This window comes from Buteo buteo, chromosome 4 (genome assembly GCF_964188355.1).
Source record: "Buteo buteo chromosome 4, bButBut1.hap1.1, whole genome shotgun sequence".
Classification (NCBI taxonomy): Eukaryota; Metazoa; Chordata; class Aves; order Accipitriformes; family Accipitridae; genus Buteo; species Buteo buteo.
Window position 1 is genome coordinate 51,391,211 of NC_134174.1, and position 20,908 is coordinate 51,412,118.

Here is a 20,908-nt window from a genome sequence, read left to right on the forward strand (position 1 = left end):
TGAAGAGCAGAAGATATATTAGCACGCCAACTTCTATCTGAGCAGAGTTAAGCAAGCCAGCAGAATTCTTGCTTCTTAAAGCTCAAACTACTGGCATGAGGAATGTAATGACACAGCAAAGATGGTACTGACGCCTACAGAATAAGCTTAACTAAAGAATTCAGCTATTATGTACTGCAACTATGTTGTTGCAGCTGTCATCTGGAAACCTTGAGGTCACTTACCTGGTTTGAGAAAACCACCCCGTGGTAGTCTAGTGAGATGCTCAATTTAATATCTTAGTCAACAGTGGACCTGGCTACTTTTGCCGTTTTACATTACCACCACTGCAGAAACACCATCATATCAGGAAAAAAAAAAGAAGCATACTTCAGCACTATGAACCTAACATCTCACAGACACAGATGGTTCAATGATTCCAGAGACTCTGACTGTTGTAATTAGTCAGATTGCTAATATGATGCAGCTGAGCAGAACCCAAGTAGTAGATACATTGTGCCACACCAAGCAAAGCCAACACCAAAGACTGCACTCTCGTTATTTGTTTCTATGGCAAACTCTTTGCGTTTGCGACATCTTTAATATGTACTAACATGAGGGGCTTGCACTGTTCCAACACAGACAAGCAAATTTCTCATTAATAGATACAACAGCCATGTTACACACATCCATCTGATAAGGGCAAGTACTGCACTGTATATAGCCACAAAAACTACCTGCAAAATTAGAAAAAATATTCAACATTAAAATCTTCTCTCTTCATACAACACATACATTAAATCCAGAGCAGAGGAGTCTAAATCTGCATATAAAATATCTATAAACAGTAATCATATGCTACATTTAAAAAAATATATCATTTCATCTATTTTCTATATAATGCAAAGCCTCAGTCCCACCTTCCTATGTAGAGAAAGAAAAAAGAAAAAATTGTTCAGCAAGACAACAGTTCAGTGCCTTTCCTTTATTAACACTAGAATTTTTATGTAAGGGATATGCACAAATGAGACCCACATTTTCCTACTTAAAACATAAAGGTCTCTATTGTTCCATGTTACACCAGTACTGGTATGAAAACTTATTTTCTCCAACTTTTTTTTCCCCTTGAAGAACAGAACTACTGTTCACTTAGCTGTTCCAAACAGAATGCATGCTCAAAGGGTGAGATAAGGGGAAAGAAAGAACAAATTACCACATTCATTTACTACTTTCTCCTTCTTCCTTTGATTATTAGCATGAAAGCTTCCTACAAATGCTTATAATTCATTAAATTATTTTAACCCACTTCATATGTTCAACAGGTCCATATATTTGTCACATCCACTGAGTTAATTTCTATGTTTGTGTAAAAACCATATATAATGCTAATAATATAAGCCATAAACACATAGAAATATTACTGCAGAAATTATATTTGACACTAAATTAACAGAAAGATAAAGCTAAGAATGCTTGATGCATATTATACATAAAGATATAAAATACAGAGGTTAGAAGAAAAATATTTGTATTCGCCATTTAGAAGAAGAAAGAATCATGTGGGTTTAAGCTTTTTCTAACCATGAGAAAATATTCTGTGCATTGTAATTATGTAGAGTGCTTTACTGTGAATGTTAATCTTTTTTTATTTGTAGACAGAACTTTTCCTATTTAAATAATTATTCACTGAGTACTTACTACATTTATATCTGAGTTTCTGTATGTACTACAAAAAAAATCTTCAAATCAAAGCCCTCACACCCCAAAATGCTATACAATCAGTATTACGCAGCAGTGGTGGCAAGTGGTGAAACAGGCATGTATGTTGAAAGTTAAGGAATTCAAGTCAAATTGGAAATGCCCAATGAAGAAACCTAAACACATTCTTCCCTTTTCATACCTATATAAATGAAAATTACACTAGATCTCAGCTACAAAACATTCTCCCTCCTCTCCCCCCGAAAAAGCTTATAATGATAATACAAACAGACCAAGCAGATATCATGTTAGGTAAATACATGGCTCATATTCATCCCTTCATGGGACCAGGACCATGCACCATGCAGTGCATGTGCTGTACCAGCAAGTTTGTACTTCCACCGATTAGGATAGTGAATATCACAATAACAAACAGCACCACAAAGCTTTGCAACCTAATACAAAAACCTGAGATACGCATGTTCATAGAACTCTTCAATCAACTATTTAAATGGAAAAAATACTAGTTTCTAGAAAGACATGAGGATATTACTGGAGGGCACAATTGTCATGGAGCCCCTGAGACACCAAGTCCACTCTTCTGTTAACACTGACGAAATTTCATATAATCCATTCTACCAGTTTTACAGTTGGACTCAATGATCTTAAAGGTCTTTTCCAACCCAAATGATTCTATGATTCTATACAAGTAGATTATGTTTTCCTCCTTTTCAGTCCTACTGAAAGCTGTTGCAGAGTCTGAGCACTAACTGCTAGAAATTTCTTCCAGTTTCCAACCTACATTTATTCCAGACCAGTTTATAAGCATAGCTTGTCTGACCACACTCTCCTTTACCTTGGTTATTTTCCCCTCCCTAGAGCTTATTCATACATTTTAACAGAGAAAAATCACACCTCCTTTTTTTTGCTAAACTCAGTAAACCTCTCTTCTCTGACTCTTCTTGAAAGAATTTCTCTTGCTGTGATCTTCCTGCTGGTCCATTCCTTCTCAGTAGTCACATTTCAGGTGAATCTTTGAGAATCAGTGGTCAAAATCTTTTATAGATTCCTTCAACAACTATTTAATTTCTACCATCACAGAAAATCTTTTACTGCTTAAAATAATTTATTAAGGAAGTGCTGTTTCATTTCTACAATAATAATTTATGCATTCATTATTTCATTCTAAACTTAGAATTTTTTGTATTATCTAACTTAAGAGAATACAAATCAGGGCAATATCAGCACATTAATATATGTTATTCAACTATTACATAATTTTTTTTAATTATTTGCAAGCATAGAAGCATTATAAATATTTGTAACTTAGGGAAAATACTATGCTTTCTTTTTTAGAGCAACAAATTTTTTCACTGGGATCTAATACTGCCACTTATCATTTTATACAATTTATTCCATGTCATTATTATATCATTAATATACCCATCAAATGTTTATATACACAAATATGCCATATATATTCAACTGTGTATATCTATAATATATACTAATACATCTATTTTACATATATATGTATAAATATAAATGCATATTATATACATTTTCTATTTAGAATATAAAAATCTATAAAATGTGTATATATTTTTGTATCTGTATATAATTACATTCTTACATATAAATAATATATAAAGATACAAAATGTATATATATCTATGTATATGTACCTATATACATTTTATATAGATATATATGTACATACATATGTATGTATGTATAAATTTTATACAGATATAAAATTATACATTTTACCCCATGCCTATTTTAAACCACAATGATTTTTAAAGGATGAGAATATATTCTTCTAAAAAGCAGTATTCAACTTAAGGTTCAGCGTGGTTAAGTGAAATATCCTGTTCAGTGTTACTAAGTGTTTACTAGTCAAAGGCTTTTTTTTTTTTTTCCCCCCAATGAAAAGGTCATCAGTTTATCAAAACTTTTATGAAAAGAAAAAAAAAACAAAAAAAAAAAACCAAACAACACTATGAAAAGCTTACCTCGTACCATAAAGACTTCTCAAGAAAGGAATTAAATTCCCATTTTATTAAGGACTGAATTATAGTTAGCTGTTCTGTTGTAATCCTAGAAAGCTTCAAGCCACTGTTGTTTCTCCTTTGCTCAACATAATTCCAAGCAACGGTTCCTATGTGCCCTGAAGGTAAAGTCCTAACAATTGCTCTCGTTCCAGTATAAACTGATTTTTTAACCTCTTTATCATTTTTACAGAAACGTCTTATTAATAAAGTAGAACGTTCCTTTTTGTTTCTAAAAAAATCCTCTTCCATCTCTTCTTCACAGTTTTCATTACAGTCTTCAAAATGGCTCAGAAAGGGCTTTGAGGGCATTCTTCCAGTAAAGTTATTTCCACAGAAGTTGTGACCTGAGCACGCCACTTTAACCTTTCGTGGGGCTCTTTCCAGACATAAATACTTATCCCTTAAAGTGTCTTCATACAACTGCTGCCCATTTTCATTCTCACAATTATTTGTCAATTCCATTAATCTGCAAGTGCACGCTGGGGAACCAGTGGTGTTACCATCACCAACACTTACTGGCTGCAAGCAGTCATCCAAAATGAAGCTGTTGTGTAAACTGCACAAAGCCGTTGATATATTCCTTTCACTAGCACAATGAAAGTGAAAAAAGGCCACTTTATCAGTATCATTGCTGTCATTCTTATTTACTGCTGTCTGGCTTCTTAACGGAGGTCCATTCATTTCCAACTGAATTCCAGCAAGCATGGCTCTTTCCAGTGAAACAGGAATTCCAGTTTCCAGGCATGCCTCTCCCCCTGCTAAAGGATCACAAGATTTATACAACTGGCTGCACGGGATATTGCTCGTGTACTTTTTCTGTACAATGTTACAGTTAATGTTTGGAAATTCCACTGAATCAGGGATGGAGCTGTTCCTCTCCCAGAAGTTTTCATTGCTATTGTCATTAGTCAGTTGTTCTTTCGCCAGAGAGAGTATTTTGGGCACTGAGCCCTGAAGACTTTCTTCTTCAAGTCTGTGTAAGTATGAGAGAGCATGTGTGGTTTGCCTTCCCGGACTGGCTGTATGTCTTTTTATAACATTGGTGTCCAAAGCATTTTCAGTATTTTCATCTTCAGCTGACAGAGCAGGTATCACTTTACCCTGTGCCACAGAGATGAGAACAGACGCTGTCATCTCCTCAGAGGTCATCTTGACACAGTCTTTAGTTGCTAGATGTGTGTTGGGGATGGGGGAGGGGGGTTGTCTATCAATCCTCACACCATGATTTCAGTGTAATAAAAGATTCAGTGCTAATTAATCAGGGAACACATAGTAAAATATACATTGAGTACTTGTTCTTTTTGAACTGGGTTTAAAAAAAAATAATTTTTTTGACAGTTGGGCTAGTAGGCTTTCCCAGCCTTGGATTACTGGCATGAAATACAAACATTTTTAAATCAGTTTCTTACTGTGATGTAACCATTTGACTTGTCTCTTCCCATAATTAATTATTCTATCATATGTAGGACACACACTGTCGCCTCAGGCTGTAGAAGACGACCAAACACATAATCCATGTCAAAGGTGCACCTCCCCATAGGGCATCCAAAAAGTTGGTTTTCTGTAAAGAAAAGAAGAAAAATATATATATTGAACAGAATCCATGGCACAAAATCCACCATCACAACTACAACAGAAAGAAATTTTTTTATGTAAAGAGAAGGAACACAAAACAACAGAAGTTAATTATACTGAAACCTAGAGAATTCCAAAACACACATTTAAATCTGTCTTAAAGTCTCACTTTACAATGTAGGGAAATCACAGTCATGTTTTACCTATTTAAATAGCTGTCTTCACTTCACTATGGAAAGCTACATGACTGCAGAAAACTAATTTTACTGAAGCTGTAACACTGAAATTGAATACACAAGATATATACAAAGAAAAAAAAAGGAAATGTCTTTTCTATAATTTTTCTGACTCATAGCCAGGGTAAGTTAAAACATGTTGAAGAACAAAATCATTTTTAAACCTACACTGTCATTTAAAACTAATTAATTTCCTGTTCAGAACTGAACCCTATCACTATTACAATTGGTTTTGTATTACGTGGGTTTTGTTTTCATTAAACTTCATGTTATTCCCATGAAATCATGAAGAAAACACAGTATTTTTGCCAGAAGTTTATGACTGAAAAGCATGAAGGCAGAGTAGGGTGAAAGACTGAAATATTATCAATAATCTTTTTGACCCCTTTACTTATATGCCTTGAGCTGAAAAGTTAACCTGCCCTTCAATGTTGCCATCAATTCTCAGCTTCTTTCCTGCAAACAGCATAATAGAAGTAAATCTTGGAATCAGAAAATAAGAGGTTACAGATAGTTCAACAAAGGAAACAGAATAATAAAAGAGACACACCCAGAGAAATCATGGTGAATTAAACAGATATACTCTTATATTTCAATTTATCGTATTTAATGTTTAAAAACATTAAGTGTGTTATTAAAAATGTGGAAAATGCAGAAAGTTACATTAAGGCCTAAGTTTACCAAAACAGTCTAAATTCAATAGAAACAAGCAAAAAAAAATTATTTTGAAACTTCAGTAGCAAAACATATCACAAAACTGAGGCAAATCAATGGCTAGGTGTAACAACTTGACTACTGAATTGATCAATCAAATGTTGACCCAGGCACTATCTACATAAGCATAAGGGACTACCTTCTTCAATTCAGTTCATGCAGTTTAGCTAACCATAATAATTAAATCATCTGTAGCTGATCAAACAACTAGGAATGATGGGAGGAATAAAATCAGGAAAGCTTAATAATAAAAGTAATTTGAAGTGTAAAATCTATTTTGATACTCTTCTCGAGTAACTATGATTAACAATTTTATTTTAAACCATTTTAGAGTGCCAGCTTCCATTTTATTGATTACTACTACTCTTCATCCAAAAGCAGTTTGGCACAAATCAAAAGGTAAAACATACAACATAGTCTTTTGTTAACAGGACATTTGATATGCTATTTTCTCACACAATGAAATGCAAAGGTGTAACTAAATGTATCTTGGGGGGGGGCTCATCAAAAAGGAAAAACAAATTTAAGAAAAGTTACAGTTCGCTACAAAGCCATGGCTTAAAATTTTGCTAGCCTGTCAACAGCTAGCAAACTGTCTCTCTTCAGACAGTAGCTACCATAAAACCATGGGGGAAAAAAATGCCATTTAATATTTCAATCAAGATTTCAATTTTATTGGTTTAACAACACAAGAGAGATCAAGGGTCGCAAAGGAAAGTGACAGAGACAGAACAAAGAGCCACAATTACATTCTCCATGCATTACAAAATGCATGTGCATGCCAGAGCAGCCAGAGGAGAGTCAAGATGGGAAACTCAGATCCTGTACAAGAGAGAGATTCAGCACCAGAAAGTAAAATAAAAGCTACAGTTCATAGAAGAGTTGTGTTGAAGGAGATAGCAGTAGTTGGATAAGAGTAGCGGGGACAGGACTTAAACTGGGGTCATGTTACCAACACTGTTTACTGAACACCCTATAAAATACTGCGACAGCACAACTGTAGAGGAGATACACTGAGAAGCCAACACACAAGCAATTCTTTAATCTATATTCCTTGATAGTCCCTGTATCATTAAATTATATCCTGAAATTCATTTTTAGTTCACTTTCTTCAATCTTTCCTGCCCTCCTTCCTCTTCAAATGCCCAGATAACAGCTTACATAACTTTTTGCCACTATATGCTTGAAAAAAACCTGCAAGCAATCCATCTACAAATGTTCCCATTTTATTTCTTCTGGCAACCATTCCATGTCTTCGAGTCCAAATCTACATACAACAATGCTGATCAAAGGAGAAAGATCTAGAAGGAGCTAGAAGGAGAAGCAGCTGGGTTTTTTCTTGATCTCTTAAGTTTCTTTCTTGCTATATCAAGTAACAATAATACTTTGTAAAAGGTATAAAACACATATATGTATTAGTAATAGTCTTCAAGTTTTTTTAAGGATTTCTTTCATCTATCAAAACTTCTCTAGTCTACTGATTCATCTTTCCTGTTTGCATCAGAAAAATTCCAGGCAATCAAATGAAAATACAAGCCACCAAAATACAGTCATAAGTGTACTCCCTGTAATATTGCTAAGCCAGGAATAAAAATTAATGGAATGGATTGTCACTGCAAATAATATACCTCTTATTAGGCTGGCTGCCAAATGAAATTCTTACAAAACAACAACACTCTATGAGGCAAAAAAGACAACATCATTATGCAACTTTAACATCAAACAATGAATTTGAGATCACAAAACTGACCATGCATGTTAACTTGAAATTTTTTACATCATTCTTTATGGAGAAACTTAAAAAAAAAAAAAATCATATCGCTGATTTGCTTCTGTAAACAGAAACCTGCTAAAACCAGAGGTCCATTTATATCCCAGACTCTGTCCACAAAGCTCATTCAGAGGCCAGGACTGGTCTTCCACAGTCCTCCTTCCTTCAGCATCATTCTCCCACGTCTCTCATGCCAAAATGTCTCCACAGGTGTCCTCCCCAAACTGCTTCTCTCAGATCTTTTTCTTTTCTCTAGAAACTTTATCTCAAATCTTCCCCAACAGTGGTTTTGTTTGTCACCTCTCTCCTCAACTCCAGAGGCTACATGCCTGCCCATTTCTGTCTACCAGCATCACTCTATCTGTGCCCATGTTTGAAATCCATCTCATCGAGAATAATGTCTGCTTAAGAAGCTCCCTGTCTATGTCCAGCTGTTCCCATCCTCTCATGACCATTGCAACATGATAGGGAACGAATCCATCTCAAGAATTTTTTGCTCAAGTTACTTCACAGCTAGATCATTTTCCCAATCCAGTTCATACATGGTTGTACTAACATGTGTGCCGTAACAGCAGAAGGGAGAAAATGAGCAGCATAGGGAAGGGAAGAAAATGCTGCTTAAATTGGTTTACACAGTTCTGCAATCTGCAAATGTAATTTTATGTCAGCTATGTCAATCTAGCAGGTAGCTGCCACTAAAGCTGGCAGACTCGCTCCTCTCCTCACTTTTGACCTTCGGTCCCCATTTCCCCCATCTCATGCAGCTAGAGATCATGAGTCCACAGAGTTAAGTTGATTCAGCTGTCTGATTTGTCAGGAAAATATTCTTTTCATCCAAACAAATTGACTCACCTTGTGGCCACATGATCACTACATTCCACGAAAAGGAAATATTAGGAATGCCTGGTAAGGACCACACATCTCAGTAGTAGCTTCAGTTTAGATCATGTTTGCTATGATGTCTAAATGCACCCTGAACATAACAGATTAAGAGAAAATTTATCTATTGTATGAGTATGCTAAAATCTCATGGAACAGCAAGTAAAAACCATGATGGAAGAGCCTCTGATCTATGGACAACTGCAAAAATATCTGAAGCTGCAGCTCTGCTGAACAGATGACAAGGGTTTCATGTGTCCCCCATTACACTCTTCTCAGTCTCTGCTTTCCACTGTAATCAACAGATTTCAATTCACTGTGCCCAGCAAATTCCTTGAACTGTTGGGATTCATTAGATATGTTATGAAATGTGTTAACACAGTGTTATAAATGCTATCAAGTGTAAAACTCACAAGCTCAACAAATAAAACAGTATTTTGTAACTTACTGTAAAATTGCAGAATTACCACTCCCTGGGGCTTCCCTTACTTGCCTATCTGCATATGGGTGGCCAAAGCCTAGATCCTCCTATAAAATCCTCATACAAACATATACATGCATTTGCATATAAAAACAATGCTGAAATTATTCAAAATCATATTCTTCTTGTTGCACATCCAACTCAAAACACAGATTCACAGTTAAATCTGAATATAAAAGCACATGAAGTAGACAGCTACGCTTGCACTGCATTCAACACATGCTGACATTTTCTAAAGCCAGTAGATTAGCTGATGAAATCCATTAATAACTACACTGGTTCATTTTACAAGGCTTAAGTTATGTCAGAAATGTAATGTGCTCCTTCTATCAGTAAAAGAAAGTACAAATATAAGAAACTAGATCCAGCACTAGTGAATCATCTTGGATGCAGAGGTCAGCCAACTAAGACAAACGAATAATGAAAATAAACAATCCGGCAACCTTTCAGCACACACATTCACAAAATGTGACACAAAACTAATTTGTCTACTTTTTTTTTTTTTTACACTGCTGCATACACTTTATGACTTAAAGTCCAAGCTGGTTCTACTTAGTATTAATAATAATTAATAATAACATTTAATAATTCCTTATTCCCCAGCCATCTGGGATTAAAGTCTACAACAGTCTAGGTAAAACATCCAACATAATCACAGACTATAAAACTGTATTAACTTAGTATCAGTGTAACCTACAATTCATTATTCAAGCTAATTTCCTTTTGAAGTCAGCAGGAATTCTGCTTCAAACTAAAAAAAACAGAATATTTTAAGACTTATACTATTATTCAGTCTAAGGAAAGGCATATGAAGGCTCAGAACCATCACACGATGTGGTAAGTCAGAAAGCCTTTCAACTCCAGGCTGTCAAGGAGAAGATTATTAGATAAATATTTGAGGATGCTGGTTGGACTGTGGGAAAAAACAGCAACTGTATGAGGGGGTAGTAAGGGATACATGTCATGGTAAAGATGGTGATTATTTAAAGAAGTTGCATGCTGCCAGAGATACCAAATGCAATTCAGTATGTAGGATGCAGTGGGAGCTTCACAGGGAACTCGGTGAATGCCCAGCAGGGGCCAAGATTATGGGTACAGAGAATGAGGGGGACTGACAAACAGACATGGGGTATTACAAAACCCATACTCATCGTTTCTGTGGGCAAACTGCTATTGGACTGGTACAGATGGTAATTCAAGACAGCTAAAGGGTAAATGGAGGCGGCCTGACAATCCTCCCTTCTTCCCTGGCTGCGCTGGGACACCCATAGCTATTTCTCGAACTTTCATCTTACATGCTACATATACATGGTAACTATGTATCCTAAACAAAAGATGTTTCAGCACACACCACAAAAAAGCAGCAACAAAATAATTATATTAATTCAAATTAAAATATATTTATACAGGATCTAAGGCACAAGCAATCAATGAGTAAGAGATTCTTGGGAAACAGTAGAGAAATAATTTGGCATGGTAAGTGGATACAAAACTATTGATCATCTCACTCGGATCACCCCAACAACTGTGTTTAAACAATATAATCCCAGTTCAAGCTCTTAAGAAAACAACTGATTCATGAGAAAAGTTGTTTGTATACTACAACTATCCATTTACAAGTAAAAAAAAAAAAAAAAAGCTTTTTTTTTTTTTTTTTTTTTTAGTAAATAAGCTACAGTTTCTTCCAGAGCAATTCCTTGAAGAGAATAAGAAACCCACATTTATTAACTCCTCTTTAATTTATCCAGTATCATCCACACTGTTAGTTTCTCATGACAGTGCCTTATCTCAGAAACAAGCAGAAAATACCAGGAGAAGAACAGGGCACCGATGTGTCGTCATCAGTTTTCTAAACCCTTCTTCTGCCCAGGGAACCAGGGGCAAACAGTAAGGAGGAAATAGCCAGACTCTTTAAGAATCACTCAAGATGTGCACAAACTCTATTTGAACAGTTGGAAGCAAGTTATAACAACATTTTATTTGGCACAGAGCATCATACGGAACCTCAGATTTATCACCAGTGTCTGTGTTTCAAAAACAAAAAAAAAATCTCAAAAAACTACAGTATTTATATATCCTGTCAAGTTAGAGAGTCTTTTTTTAATTTCTAGAATACCTATCTAAACATGATCAAGTATTACATGTCTCAAACTATGCAAATGGCTGCCAGATGGTGAACCCTCTCAATTGCCTCATCATTCATCACTGCATCAGGCAGAATCTGAAACTACTGCCAGATACCAGCTCCACTCCTCATTTCTTTACAGAAATTCCTTTTCTGTATGAGGAGATGCGCTGAGAGAACCCAAGACTGAATTTATCTTACTGTCAGGGTCAATTCTGTATTTCTTTCTAGATCTGACCTGCAATATGCTGTTTAAATAAACCTTTTGTTCAGTGGTTACTTGAATGTCATGATAAGTGGCCTTATCCGAAAACTGTAATTTCATCATCAACACTCAGATGAACGAGTCCTTCTATCTGAGATGCATGACAACTCTTAACCATTAAAGGTGGTATTATCCTTCTCCATCTTTGAACAAGTACTTCTGGAATAATTTCCTTAACTTTTTGAAGAACTGTGAAAACAGTCTCAAATGGGTGAAAAATACTTTGGAGCACTGAGTCTTACACTCAAAGGAAAAGGGAGTGCAGCAGAATTTAAAACAAAATTCTTCAAAGTGCAGAATTCAATGAACTTGACACTGGTAAGTAGAATCTCTTGGAAAGATTAGATAAACTATAAAGGAACACAAAATAACTGACAATTAATAAAAGATATTATATAAAACAAATATGTACCACTGTGATCTTGAAAACCAGGAGCATCAACTCAATTCTCCAGAGTTATATTCATCAGAGTTAATAACTGTAGTTACTAAATGAATCAATTCTTTCTCTGCCCCTTACCAGACCATCATCAAATTAGACATAAATCTGTTTAAAGCTAATACAAAGAATTATACATCTTAACCACACTCTCTCAATTTTTAATCACCAAAATTTCTCTAGTTCCACTGCTGCACAGATTTAAGAGTACCTGGTGATCTAAACAAAGACAATATGTCCTCAAAAGGAAGACTGTAATTCTAACTTTCTTACATTTTCACTACAGGAAATTCAGCCGAAGACATAACAGGGAAGATGCATCATAAGCCAGGCAAAACTTTAAAAATGAAAATGTACAGAATTCCTGTTAGAAGAAATGAAACAAAGACTGTAAACACCTCCAACAAACAAATAAAAACAGGAAATGCCATTCAGTAAAGCAAAATAAACAAGGTAACCTTCTTGATCAACAGTGACAATTATTATGATCAAATTAAAGTGTCTTGTAAAAACAAAGGATAAAAAAGCCAGAAAGGAATCCCAGATGAGAGAGCTGACTTCTTTAACAGCTTAAGCAGTATCAGCTGAGCAGGACCACTTTCCTATAGTTTCACAAACACATTTTCATTTAATCAACTTGCAAGACTTGTTCAGAAAAGCTTTGGTCAACCCCCCTACACCATTCTCAATATCTTATGTTCACTATATCCATCAGGATTAAAGATCACTGTATTCAAAACATGTATTTTTTTCCATCCATATAGTCTCCTGGAAATTTTTCACCTTAAAGACAAATGTGAGATCAAGCAACTGAACAGCAGCTGAAACCTGTCTCAGATATGTAGAAATAAAAAACAAGATGCAAGGGACATGGATGCAAGAGACATGGTTCAATTGGGCAGCAAGTTTATTAGCCTTTTCACCTGGCAGTGACTGGCAATAACTTGCACTATGCAGATGGTGATTTGTCCTTCATCAGCTCCACGTGGGGAAGGTTTGCCATCAGTTCTTCACAGCTGATCCCTACACCAATGAGACAGTCCTCATTGCCCTCCTTCTTTGCATGATTACCAGCCTAAGGAAAGGGGAACGTCATCTTCAATGTGAAAACACTGGAAACCCCAATACTCCTTTCCAGCTTTTGTACAAACTACCCTTTTCTAATTTCAGTTTAGCCCTGAAACAAACTGCTATGAAGGAACATATGCACTGGACACAACATGAAAAGACAAGGGCAAGTAACAGGTTTGTCTCTTTCAGCCCTGAGCACTTACCTGGCTAGTTAGCTCAGTATTTAATATGGGGATTAACTGAACCTAATAATACATCACTCTTGCCACAAGATCAGAACTGCCTCACTCAGGCCCACTGAGGATCTTGTACAGATCTGCAGCGAACAGCAAGTAGCATGTTCACAGCACTGCCCACGTGTTCTGTGCATATATAAGTACCAACAATCGATCATTCAGGTCCTTTGAAACACCTACAGCTTCAAACTGGGAAATACTTTAGCCATCATCCCCTTTCAAGGCTTTGTCCACCTTTGAAGATTTTGTGGTTCCCCTGGACTACAATGCCATCGTTCATATCTTCATTTTATCCTTTAACAAAGTTCTCAAGTTCTACACACACACATCTTCATTCACGTGGTTTCTCCTTAGTCAGTTTATGTCATTTCTCCTCAGTCTATAAAGCACAGTACGTTCATTCACTAAGGCCACCCAGTGTTAAATATGTTGGAAAATAACAGGAGGATCTTCTACTGATTGGAACTCTTAGTAAAGCCCTGTAAACTGAAGAAAAGAAGCAGAAGCGGAGGGGTTTTGTGCACAATGAATCTCAATTACAAATAAATTTTAAAATATTGCAAATGGTCAACAGTAACCTGGGACTACATACTAATGCCATTTGTAAACATGGTATACTCCCTCTGTTCTAGTTTCTAGCAAACACTCTCTTCAAAGAATCACTATCACAAATAAACTCAGTACGTAAGCAGGAAAAATTACATTATTTGAAAGCCAGATGAGTTCCTGAATGCGAAGGGAGAGTAAGTAGGAAATTGATTGCTGGCCTTCACTTGCAAGCCATCCCACCACAGATTCACAATGGCCCACCAGTGACAGAACTGGGTGTTTCATGCTCTGATCCCATTCTCTTCATACTACACCTGTGAAAGATGCTTTCAGAGATGTTGCCTTGACCAAAGGATACTGTTTGTCTAAGTTGCTTCAAGCCTTTAGAAGTTAATGCCTTGGTCAGCCAGCCACCAGGCCAGCCCTACAGTAGGCTGACCCTTTCAGACTGGAGGACAGGGTTCAGACATCACAGCATGCCAGTCACACCCCACACTCTGCCTGGAGCACCACCTATGCCTCCCAGCAAGGTTTCTCTCCCTGCACTGGGATCCAAGCTTCAGCAGTGATAGAAACCAGCACATCGGTTTCTACAGAAGTAGGTTTATTTACCTGGACACTGCAGTAACAAGTACTAATTTGGAGGATCTACAAGCCTTAGCTCAGCAGCTTGTAACTGAGTGACAGTTCAGCCTCAAGGTAAAGAACTGTTTCCCAAATATCCTAGCACCATTATCCCTCATCCACCTTTTTCATAAAGTAATACCAGAGAAGTTAGCATCACAAGGCAGAAATCCATGCCTCTCCAGCAGGAATACTCCAGCACTGGCTAGCCTCTTTCTTACCTAGTTCCACTTAATAACAAAGTGCCTTCCCATCTGAGCTCATCTAGCATTTCTGCCCAATGTGAAACCATACCTGTAAGGGACTTAAAGTGGCACACTGACATACATTTCAATAAATTCCAATTATAGCTTGCCATAAAAAACTGTCACCCAGCCAAAGTTTTAAAATTGATCTGAACCAGGTCACACAATAAGCAACAAGAACCCCTCAGGCTCCTTGTCTTGTTCGTTCTTCCTCACAGTATTTTTCTTGTGTGAGCACCCAAGTCTTCTCTCATCTCCCTCTCTCTCACTGTCCTGCATCAGCTGTGATTCTAGCCACACTGGTAAGAACAGAACAAACGTGTAATAAAAATATTTCTGACTACTAAAATGTCTGATGGTATGTTAGAGGCGCATACATCACTACAGTTTATCTTCTGTAAACCCAAGCTAACACTTTTATTCACATTATGCTAAGCCACAGCAGTCCTATTAAAAACATTACTTGAGTAATAACTTACATATTATTGCTCAGCTGTCATAACTGCAACAACAGTAAGTCTGAAACCCTAGTAATGTTTCAAATAAAAATGAAAAGCTAATCTGTATGTGAACAAGAGTTCAGACATCTGTCAATCTATGCATTTACACTTTAGTTTTAGAAAAGCAAAGAAAAACATTTCAAATGCTGAAGACTAACATTATTAAATAACCGCACCACTCTTGCACTTTCTCAAAATACATTTTCTTTGTATACCATTCCTGACTTATTCATACCATTCACTCAGGAATCATAATATTCATTCTGTTATTATTTTTACTTTCTCTTTTTAACATCTGCTATTTCATCTGCATATTATTACCATGCCTAATAGAGAATGCAAGAGAAAAAACAAGGTTTTTTGCTCAGAGGGTAATTAATTATCTGCTTGAGAAAGATGTCATTTGCAGAAGACTATTGATCAAGCATCCCTGAAAATACATTAAACAATTTCTATACTACTACTGTTCTAACTTTTCTAGATATTAAGCACTGCGACACTGAAAACAGCACTACTCTAATATAGCAAACAATATTTGCTCAGCAAATCAACACTACATTCATTTTTTTGCCTACAATGGCTTTACCAACCTCATAGTACTCTGGGAGACATCTGACTCATTGAAGCCATGAAGTAATCTCTACAATGTTGGCTCTTGCCAGAACTAAACATGCAAGAAGCAAGTCACCACACAACTGCAAATTATTTTTTCGCAATGTTGCAAGGTATTTACTACATTAACATGAGAGGTCATTACCAACATAAACAATTTTAAGCAATCATTTTAAATTAAATGTTTTAATGTTTTAAAACTCTTGTAGGCATCATTGTAATTCACATTATAAATACTAGGAATTCAATCTTATTCAATAAATAAATAGGATGGAAACACACCCAGGGTCAAAATTAGGTTTCTTTTATAATATACCATCATGTCTTCTAAGATAAATGGAACCAGACACAGAGAAAACTGTACGTTCACAGCAACTGCCATGTTCCTTAAGCTCCACTTGCATTTCTTTAACAACTTAACTTATTTGAAGGAGAAACACGCCTGAAGATCAACATAGCATGTCTCCATATATGATTATGACACATTTAGGCGATCCTTTATTTGAGGATCTTTAAAATGATTGCAATGAATGTCTATATCCTTGCTGAGCAAAAGTGGATTTATTTGCTTTTCTTGGTTATCTTTCAGAGCCTCTATGAAAGTAGTCCATTAAGCATTTCTGACTACTTGTGAGATTCCTGTTTAGAACCCGTGGCTTATAATTGTACATTTAGACTTCACCCTTTCTTTTAGGATGAAACCTTCAGCAAGTGTTCAACGTAAGTGCTGTCATCATAAAACAACTCACTCTTGGGTAGTACAGTCGAGCTCCTTGCTTCAAGAATAGTAAGAATTTGGAATTCTAAACACGAAAATCTGCTCCCTTGGTAAGATGGGACTTTATCCCAGATTTTTAGTCTACTTCAGTCTTCACAGTATAGTTAATTGGGATAAGAATGTGTGGCAAAAGCTAATTCTATACTTACCTAATGCAAACAATCACTTGTTCAAAGTTTGTTACATTTCTTAAAGGTTCTTGTACTTTCAGCTGAATAGATGAAATGCAATTTTAACACAATGAAATTGTTAGTAAAATTAATGGACAAGTATTTCAGAGGATATTTAATGTCGATGCAGAGTATTCAGTAGCTAAAGGTACACTGAAAAACAACAGAACACATGATAAACAAGCATTATATACCTTAGTTACTTCTAGAAATAATGAGTTCTGAGTAATCGTGATGTCTAAGGAGATGCCAGTTTCAACTGAAGCTTTTCTTATGGTTGGGGTATTACTAAGGACTTTCTCCTACATGGACCCTCCACTAACACGTGAGCTCTCAGAGCAACTTCTTCACAGCCAGAATGATTTACAGAACTTCTCTTCTGTACCCAAGTAACATCTGCACAAAATTTGTTAAGTCTTTAGCATCTTTTGAGATCTGCACTTTTGTAATAAACCTGATTGCTGATTGCTACAGGCCAAGTTAAAAGCTGGCAGAAAAGACACAGACACACAGTGTGACTTTGCAAAGTTGTTTCCCTAAGAAACCAGGCTAAAAAATGCAGTCATAATTTGGAAAAGGACACTTCCTTCTCTGGAACACCCATTTTTATTTTGACATAAGCAGCAATATGTGCCAGAGACTCTGCTAATATCCAAACAACACTGCTTCATTAAAATCTGAAAATGCTGCTAGGGAATCTTGTTGGGTTTTTTTACCCTAAACTAGATACACGTATGTTCCAATATTGATATGCCTCAGTAATAACATATTATGTAAAAATGAGTGCTACATATATAGGCTACGCTTTCTCAGTCAAGCAGAAAGATTAGCTTGCATGCATTTGATTGCGCATCCCTGCTGCTATCATGTTGTTTAATATCCTTGTGTTTAGCTCAAAAAGTTCCTAGAAGGGAGGAGGCATATACATATGCCTGATGTATACCCTAAGGTTGAGCAGAGAAGGGAAAGCATCAGAGAGGAAACTGCCAGTGCCACAGTTAAACAAGCCAAAGAACCCAACCACAAAAGGACTGTAAAAGATAATGAACCAGCAAACACATGCTAAAACACTCAAGGTTATTTCTGCTGTAACAGTTAAAGAGGATGAAACTACTGTTTTCTGTAATGTACTTGGGCATGATAACCACAAACCAATGTTGCAACTAGCACATGATATGTGATGGTAACCCAGGAGGGGATCGCCACAGATCTCTGTCAGAAGGAGTGTCAGGGCCCCGAGCACACCAAGTCCTTAAATGCCATAACTGGCCCCACCTGTGACCCCCACCAACGGGCCCAGGAGCCATTTCAGCTCAGGATTGTCCCCCCAGTCCTGGGCTGAGCTATGTCGTTGGCCGCTCTGGGCCCAGGCCTGTCCTCCGCTGCTCCTGACCTTTCAACCAGACCCGTCAGATTGATGTCGGACCCGATTCATCTGCTGGTGCTGGTCTCAGGATGAGCAGCCCACAGCAGAGCCTCAGCCCCCAGCTCATCCTCCCACTGCCACCTCCTGCGCTCCCCGATGAGGGAGATCGTTGGCCTCACCATCAGCCACGACCACGTGCTCACCCCAAACGATAAAAAGAAGTTGAGGAAATTTAATGATCAAGTAACACCCGAACAGCACAATGAATACAGACTTTTCTATGTCGCCAGCAAGGCCAAGAGCAGGGACGAGGAGGTTACCCTGAAACACTGAATCAAACACTATCAGGCCGGTACTGAGGCAGCAAACTGCAAGATAAGGAGCAGCCCAAGGCCTTGTAATCAGGCTTCTCTTGGGCAAGATGACAACACTGACTTCATCCTGCTGAGGGGAAAAACCTGTAGACTAGATGCAGAGGGCTCACCTGCAGGACTGACTGTTCAACGATGACCTTAGCAGGCAGCTGAGTGCGTTACGAAGTAATAACTGGCATAAGAAAAGATCCCTGAGGGGAGGCAAAGCAGCAATGAAAACTAATGATCTGTGCAATCTACACAGTTTTGAACAAAACAACGGCTGATGCTAGCAACGGTGCTCTGTGTGCAACAAAACCTATGCAATATTTCAAAACAGCGTAAAAACAAAAAACTGTTTCAAGACAGTTTGTAAGGCAATGCATATCAGTGGTTTGCCACAACTCGTCAAGCTCATTGATAGTACGTAGAGAAAGTGTTTTTAAATGGTAATTCAGTGAGGATATTGTCACCTGTACCAGCATTCACAAGGTGCAACAGACAGTCTGAAGCTCTCAGTTTTCCCAACTATTATCTTGCATACTATATGGAGGTCTTTGTTTAAATAATAACATCTAATTTCTAATGTGGATGTTATTACTTTCCCGTATGTCACTTTCTGGTTGCTAGGAAGCCAACAAGGAAGAAGCAGATCATGTGTGAGAACTGAGGTGAGGAGGAAAAAAAAATAGTACCTATACATCTGGAATAAAGTTCATGGCTAACAGTGGATGACCTATGAAGAAACAACATATAAAACTAGCATACATAAATGAAAGCAGACTAACCTGTCCCTTAAGATTTCAAATTAAATATTGTTCATCTGTCATCTTAGGCACACTACTGCCACATCTCAAAACAGTTACCTGCTCCTGCGGATCTTTTTCATTTCCGTCCTTTCCAAATCAATTAGCATCCATAAGTTCTAGGGCTTCTTTTTTTTCTTTAATCAGTAGCCCTCTTATTTTATTATGAACTTATCTTGCAAACTGTTAAGTGCCTTCTTAGACCTGCTCCTGTTAATTTAGCAGGGACTGCTCAGACCCCCTATATATTAAAGACATCTTTTTATTGACTTCTAAAGCTATCAAAAATTATTTAATGAATACTGCTTTCCCTTTTTACCTACCTTCAAGAAAAATAAAATCAGTACAATGAAATTTAGTTTAGGAAAGGCAAACTCTACCTTCAAAACCAAAATCTACTGTAGATGTCTCAAAAGTATTTGACAAACTTAGAACAGTTTCTGAGAGTAATCTGAGAACAGGTTAAATTAGAAACAGAGCGCGCACTCCTCACACTAAGGTCTTCATGGATTCTGTATAGTTTTCTGGCTTTATTAACTGTTCATTAATGCTGGCTGGTTTTATTTAAGCATTCTATTGCTGTTCTAAAAGCAGAAACAACTATGGAAGTAATAACGCTAATAGTACTATAACGTTTCAACATATTTTTGAAAATACAATACATGCATTTCATCACTTATTTTACATGTGACCTCTCTGAAAAATAAAGACTATACCCACTACAGAAAATATGCCATAACTATAGAGAAAAAGCCAACAGTCAGGTGTACATTATTTATATAGCTGTATAACAGTTGTACATAATTCAGGTGTGCATAATTATCACCTATAATAACCATAAAAACCAAAACACTTGCTTGGTTTTCATGATTCACTCACCAGAAAAAATTACATAGCATCCTCTATATAGTCTTAGGTACAGTTATGGTAAGAAGAATGTGGAAGAGGTATTATTACTGTACTACTTTTAAACTCAAGATTCTGATTTTCAATGCTTTAAATTCAAATATTTGACAATAATGAATTAAAGATTTAAAAACCATACCAGTACATATTGAAAACAAACCTAAATTTTAGGGATAATTTCCTTTATAATTTAATATTCTTACTTTATTTTATATAGTCGCACATCATTCAACAGATTGTCAGATTACCTGAATACTGAAAGTTTGAAAGCCCTGTATGGGAGAGGACCACATAGTGGAACTGTCTACAGCCAAACACACAATAAATAGTATGATACTAGATGACAACATCATCTATGCTCTTTTAATTATACACTCATATGTACATCAAATATTAAAAAAAATGAAGCAAGCAGGTCTTTAGATTTAGTAAAAAGAATAACAGAGACAAGCCACATGCATAAAAACTGTATTACT

The 20,908-nt window shown here is 36.6% G+C and overlaps 1 protein-coding gene across 3 annotated transcripts in view; it reads right to left on the reverse strand.

The window, feature by feature from the left end:
• PLCE1 (phospholipase C epsilon 1) overlaps window positions 1-20,908 on the reverse strand; it is a 166,236-nt gene that overhangs the window by 134,997 nt on the left and 10,331 nt on the right. For all 3 annotated transcript variants that reach the window (XM_075026066.1, XM_075026069.1, XM_075026068.1), the window contains exon 2: window positions 3,693-5,292. In XM_075026066.1, coding sequence (XP_074882167.1) covers window positions 3,693-4,880 — 1,188 coding nt within the window. In that variant the 5' untranslated portion in view covers window positions 4,881-5,292. The remainder of the gene's footprint in view (window positions 1-3,692; window positions 5,293-20,908) is intronic.